This window comes from Nematolebias whitei, chromosome 12, assembly GCF_014905685.2.
Source record: "Nematolebias whitei isolate Nwh7 chromosome 12, NemWhi1, whole genome shotgun sequence".
In the NCBI taxonomy this organism is placed as follows: domain Eukaryota; kingdom Metazoa; phylum Chordata; class Actinopteri; order Cyprinodontiformes; family Rivulidae; genus Nematolebias; species Nematolebias whitei.
This window is the reverse complement of record NC_056509.1, coordinates 34,184,703-34,190,728: the sequence shown is the minus strand read 5'-3', so window position 1 is coordinate 34,190,728 and position 6,026 is coordinate 34,184,703. Positions and strand designations below refer to the sequence as shown.

The 6,026-nt window shown below is 39.4% G+C and overlaps 1 protein-coding gene across 1 annotated transcript in view; it reads left to right on the top strand.

Annotated features, from left to right (window-relative positions):
- Nucleotides 1–4,078, top strand: part of ak9 (adenylate kinase 9) — a 14,181-nt gene extending 10,103 nt beyond the window's left edge. The window contains exons 26-36 of the mRNA XM_037685472.1: nucleotides 552–770; nucleotides 915–1,131; nucleotides 1,201–1,402; nucleotides 1,556–1,702; nucleotides 1,808–2,025; nucleotides 2,133–2,329; nucleotides 2,529–2,698; nucleotides 2,825–2,923; nucleotides 3,401–3,503; nucleotides 3,602–3,716; nucleotides 3,873–4,078. Coding sequence (XP_037541400.1) covers nucleotides 552–770; nucleotides 915–1,131; nucleotides 1,201–1,402; nucleotides 1,556–1,702; nucleotides 1,808–2,025; nucleotides 2,133–2,329; nucleotides 2,529–2,698; nucleotides 2,825–2,923; nucleotides 3,401–3,503; nucleotides 3,602–3,716; nucleotides 3,873–4,078 — 1,893 coding nt within the window. The remainder of the gene's footprint in view (nucleotides 1–551; nucleotides 771–914; nucleotides 1,132–1,200; nucleotides 1,403–1,555; nucleotides 1,703–1,807; nucleotides 2,026–2,132; nucleotides 2,330–2,528; nucleotides 2,699–2,824; nucleotides 2,924–3,400; nucleotides 3,504–3,601; nucleotides 3,717–3,872) is intronic.
- The last annotated feature ends 1,948 nt before the right edge of the window (nucleotides 4,079–6,026 follow it).

Genomic DNA, 6,026 nt, shown 5'->3' with positions numbered 1-6,026 from the left:
GGATGGATGGATGGATGGATGGATGGATGGATGGATGGATGGATGGACTAAGAAGGACACTGAAGTAGAGGCAACAGCACCTAGCTGTAACAGTTTGAGTGCAGCCTTGTCAAGTTGTAGCAAGAATATTTGAACATATCTGCCAAATTATTGAAAAATTGGCCAAGGTGTGAAGGTTTTAATAAAGTTTTTTCATCAACTACTATGAAAAAAAAATATTGAAGTTATTATAATTTGGCAGCAATTAACTTTGATCTTGGCCCCACTTGGACTAGCTGTTAACTTGCCAGTCCAGTCAAAATTAAACATTATTTCTCCAAACTGATGTTGTTTGAATAAATATTTACAGCAAGTAAGATATTCATAACCTTTCCATAGGGCCCCACTTCAAAGCATCTGAACTATTCCATCCAAGAGCAACCTTTATGTGTAAAAACGCTGATAATTTGTTACCACCTACTTTTTCATGTGTAGTGCAAGTTTCACTACATAAAGTCCTTGTGTTTTTTCCCGTGGTTGCATTGGCTGTACTGTGTTCATTTTATCACCAGGAACTCCTGAGTGAGCATAACATCCCCAAAATGGTGATCAATGCATCACGCAAGCTCCACCTCATTCAGCATCATCTGCTCCAGATTATCCAGCCCCTGCTGACCAACAGGGAGTCACTCTTCCAAACATGCCAGCCCATCTCATACAGCCTCGCCCAGAAGCTGCTGTTCTCCACCTACAAGCTTCACAGTGCCTTCGGCTGCTGGGACCCCATCCAGGTGGGCATAATTTAGGCATATCCACTCTAAGGAAATACCTATGAGTTTGTCTCCTGCCATGTAGTGACATTTTGAGCAAAGACAGTGTCAGTTTGTCTGTATTACTTTAAATTTCCTTCCTATTGTTTATCGTTTCATTTGCAGCTATACGAAAACAGAGACATGATTCAGCCTTTGCCGTGGCCTCTCAGCACCATGTATCCCCTCCTCCTCAGTCGGTATATCTACTTTTTTGCATCCATTGAGAACCTCAACAAATTTATGCTCCACCCCTTAAAATACCTTCGCCAACCAAAGCCCACTCCTACACTCCCTATAAAACTAGCTGTAATTGGACCTCCCAAATCTGGGAAAACTACAGGTAAGAGGCAAAACAGCAGAAGATTTACTCTCTTGTTGAGAGTATTAATTCTTCTGTTTGTATTTTTAGTGGCAAAGCTGCTTGCTAAAAACTATGGCTTGGCTCGACTGTCCATTGGTGGTGTCATGCGTATGGTACTGAACAATCAAGGACACACTAATCTGGCAGACCAGATGAGAAGCTACCTTACGCAGGGTCTTATTATACCTGATGAATTGGCCATTCAGTGTCTGGAGGTGGCACTCCTAAGTTCAGTCAGCAGCATTCAGGGGTAAGACCATGAACCTGTAGGATTTATAATGATTATATATTTGGTATAAATTACTTTATTTTGGTGTTTAAAGAAGTACACAGCACGTTGGCAACAATGAAGAAGCCTACACATGGGTATTTATCAGTATATCTTGCTTAATTAATGTTTCAGATATGTTCTGGATGGTTTTCCGGTGACCCTCAAGCAGACTGAACTGATGGGATCTCACAGAATCATCCCCATGCTGGTGGTAGAGCTTGAACTTGACACGTTGGAGGTGCTAAAGAGAGGCCAAATAGACAAGATGAACCCCAACAAGTAAGATAACCCTCAAAATGGCTACCATAATTACAGGGCAGCAGATTAAAATAACAAAGTTACAAACAAAATGTGTCAGATCACCTTGTCCCCCAATCATTACAGGCCTTATCTGATGCATGACAACTCTGACATCCTCAAAAGCTGCACTTCCTGTTATAAGAAGCAGGCGGAGCACATAAGGCAATACTTCCAACAGCAGCATCAGAACTGGTTTAATCTTGATGGCTTAAAGAGCAAGTGGTGGCTCTGGACCAACATTATGAAGGAAGTCAGCATCAGCATGAAACATATCCAGTCTTACTTAGAAAAGACACAAAGTGGTAAATCCTCCGACGACAATCATGGGATCAAATTCTGGTATAACATTTATTGTTTTGGTTTGACTCTTATATATACAATTCCAACTCTGTTTACGTTTGTTTAACAGGACAAGCTGCCAGCATCAATAGGTTGTGCATCACCCCCAAAGAGTTGAACTGCAGGCTTGGAGAGTTTGGTCAGTACTGTCCTGTCTGCTTGGCTCTACAGCACCACCTGGTGGACGGCTCAGACAATGCAGCCTTGACTCACGCGGCAGAGTACAGGAGGCGTTATTACAAGTTATGTGGCAAAGAACATCTAGAGGTCAGTGTCCTGAAAGTCCTTGCACACAGAAGAAGCTAAAGTTCAAATAGTTGACAAGCTAATTATATAATCTCCAAGTTTGTGTTGTTTTTACATACAATGAGATAGCTGGATAGATGCGATTAGTTTTTTCCATGAACTTAATGTGCAAATAATACATCAGTGACTGGAAAAAAAATGTGCATTTACTCAAAAACAGAAGTTCCTGTCAACACCTGATCAATTTGTGGCACCCAGCTGCCCCCACGCCCTCCCACAGCCCCCCCTGCTGCCAAGAAAGTTGACTGAGATCCAGGTGAAGAGCAAGTTCCCACAGGAGGCTGAAATGAAGGGCTTCTGTCCTGTCACTTACATGGATGGGAAACAAAGGTACACATTAACCCCATGATGAAAAATATATTTCAAAATACTAAAAAATACAAGACTATTGATCACTGTGTGGTTTTTTTTAAAACACCTCGCAAAACCATAAAAAGTCTTCTTTTTTTTTTTTAGATATGAAGCTCTGGTTCAAGGAAAAATGGAATATGCAGTGGAATACAGAGAAAGGATCTATGTCTTTCAAACAAAAGAGAAACAGGAAACATTTCTGAGGTATTTCTTTGACAATTGAAAACTGTACAACCTACTTTGTTTTAGATCCATCCATCCATTATCCTTTACCCACTTCTTCCTTTTCGGCTCATGGGGTCACTGGTGTCCATGTCCAGCTATCACTGTGAGAAATGTGGGGTACACCCTGGACAAGTCTCCAGTCCATCACAGAGACACATAGAGACAAACAACCATTCACTCTCTCACTAACACCCAGGGACAATTTAGTTACCAATCAGCCTAACATGCATGAGGAAACCGGAGTACCGGGAGAAAACCCACACATGCACAGAGAGAACATGCAAACTCCACCCAGAAAGGTCCCGGGCTGGGATTTGAATTGTCGACCTTCTTGCTGAGAGCCACCAGCTCTACCAGCTGCACCACCGTGCCGCTTTGATTTTAGATTTTCTTCTTCAAACGTATCTTGAAATCACGGAAAACATTTGTTCTTTTTCTTTACAACATATTTACTAGAACTCCTGAAACCTACTGGGACCAGAAGCTTCCCCATAAAGTTCCTCCTCTTCCTGTGCCCGTTTCCCTCACCTCCCTTCCCACATTGAGCTACCTGGAACAGGTAAACTTAAATGCCCCACTTTACGTTAATTTGTAACTTGCAACACAAACTTAAAGTGTAAAATTGAATTTGCTTTGAGGTAAATGTATATTTTTTAGGGCGTTGCAGTCGCTGTGATTAAGGCCATGACAGCTGTTGGGACTCTCAAACCAAAATACCCCTTTCTCAGCATCCAAAGGTCAGCTCTGCTCTACGTGGCCTTCTATTTAAAAGGTGAGCAACACAGGTGCTGCAGATAAAAATTACAATTTTACAAGCAATCAAAATGACCGCAGAGATTTTATGTGTTGTTTTGTTTTTTCATATATATTTTACTTGTATCTGTCACTCTATTTTTTATTCTAATTTTTGTCTAACTATTCTTTTAAGCTTTCAACCAGAAAAGCACACACCATAACCGCCAGATGTACAGAAAGAAGCTTGCCTTGTTTGAAGAGAATTGCGAGCTCATTCCTCTCCTCAGTTCAGCAATGGGAGGAAACTACAGACCTCCCAGTGAACGTCCCGTAGATTTCACTTTCAAACTGAACAGATTCTTGGTACTGGGAGTCCCAGGAGCAAATAGTATTCTGTAGCTAGATCTGTTTTGATCTTTACATCGAAACCTGAGAACAGTTCTCAAATGGTGGTATAGCATGCACACCAACAGAACAGGTTGTATAGCATCAGCTTTAAAATAAAAAAAAATTGTGTTTGATAATTGTTTACTTTTTCGTTACTATGCATTATTGTATACAGTACATGTAAACACAGACTGTGGATGAAAACATGAATACTCTATAAATTGTGTGACTAGAATCAGATATCAGTCTGTCATGTTGAAGTACAGCAGTATTGTGTGTTAATTATTAAGAAATTGCATGTCCTGTAAAAAAAAAAAAAAAAAAAAGTAGTATGAATGCTTATTGCTGAATGATTTTTAATGAAAGCTGCTGAAAATACTTAAACCAGGCTGTAAAAGGATTCGTAACTGAACTGTTAATGCAAGTTGAATTTGAACGGCTGACAGTCGCTAAAAGCAGAAAAACAGAAAGCAGTTGAAAAACAGTAGAAATGTGTAAAAAAAAAGAATTAAAAGCTGAGTAAAACGGAAACGAGCAGAAAATAAATTAAATATAGAGAAAGGCTGAATAGCTTACAAAACAATCGATTTAGCAAAAACATTGCCGAAAACGCTATAAAAGCAAAAAAATTCAGAAAGCGGCTTGAAGGACCGTAAAAAGGTGGAATTATTAGAAAAATGCACGTTAAAATAATTAAAATAAGTTGCAGAAAATTGCAAAATTAGCAGAAAAAAATATCTAAAAAGTAGCTGCAAAAGCAGAGAAAAGTTTAAATTAGCAGAAAGCATATGCATCGCAACAATTACCATGGGGACGTGTCCCCCTCACATCTAAAAAAATATTTGTTTGGTGGGGCGGGGGAAAATGTGCCATGCTCCCTAAAATAGTTGTTGAATCAAGTGTTTACTCATGTAGGTAGACATAGATGAATAACAAACCATTAAAATACATCAAAATGCAGAAAAGGTCAGAGGACCCCCAGATCCCCCACCAGTGAAACCCCCCCCCCCCCCCCACACACACACACACACACACATTACAAATGCTTCTGATGCCAATGGCAGAAAGAAGAGAACAGCTGGGAAAAAAAAGCTGAAAGTTGAATGAAGCTGAAATTAGCAACAAGAAGCTACAATAAGGAACTAAAAGGTTGAGAAATGACCAGTAAAAGGTTTTAAACAGCACAAGTGTTTAAATGGATGTGAAGAGAGCTCCACTTTATAAGAAAAACATGACTGACAAAGCTAAATATTTCAAAAAGTACAAATTGCACTCATATCAAAAGTCATTACCAGAATGCATAGTGTATTCTATATAAATTGTTGAAATAGCACAAAAATTAACGAGTTACCTGCTGAAAAACCTGCAGAAGAAGAAACAGGGTATTATTTAATGCAATCCTGTGTTTATTAATACATTTTAAATAACACTATTTATTCATTTAATTTTGAATGTTGGAAAAAGAGCAAAATTGTGTAAATGCACAAAAATCGCGACTCCGGCAGTCATGATGGACAACATGGATAGTAACATATAATAAAATATAAATGACCTGTTCTATTTATTTATCATTTTATTTAAAGACATTTCCACTTCTCTTATTTTGGTGAAGAGCGTTTGATGGAAAGGAAATCTCGTTTTTTCTCGCGATATTTTATATAGCGCGAATTCGATGCGAGATTTTTCACATCGCTTCAGCAGCTGTGTGTGTGGTGGGAGCTGAACTGCTCTAACGAGGTAGGAATACTCACAGGTTATCATTAAGAGTGTATTCACCTGTAAACACACCCAGCTACTGTTTGACGTTCTGATGAGCATGTAGCGAGTTAGTTTAGCTAGGTAGGCTGCCGGTCACAGCTAACCTAAGTTAGTGTTAGTTAACGTACTAACTAGCTGACGCTTAACTTCATGACGTCCTTCTCTGCAGCCAGTGCTGTAAGGAATCTAATAAATGGGGTCA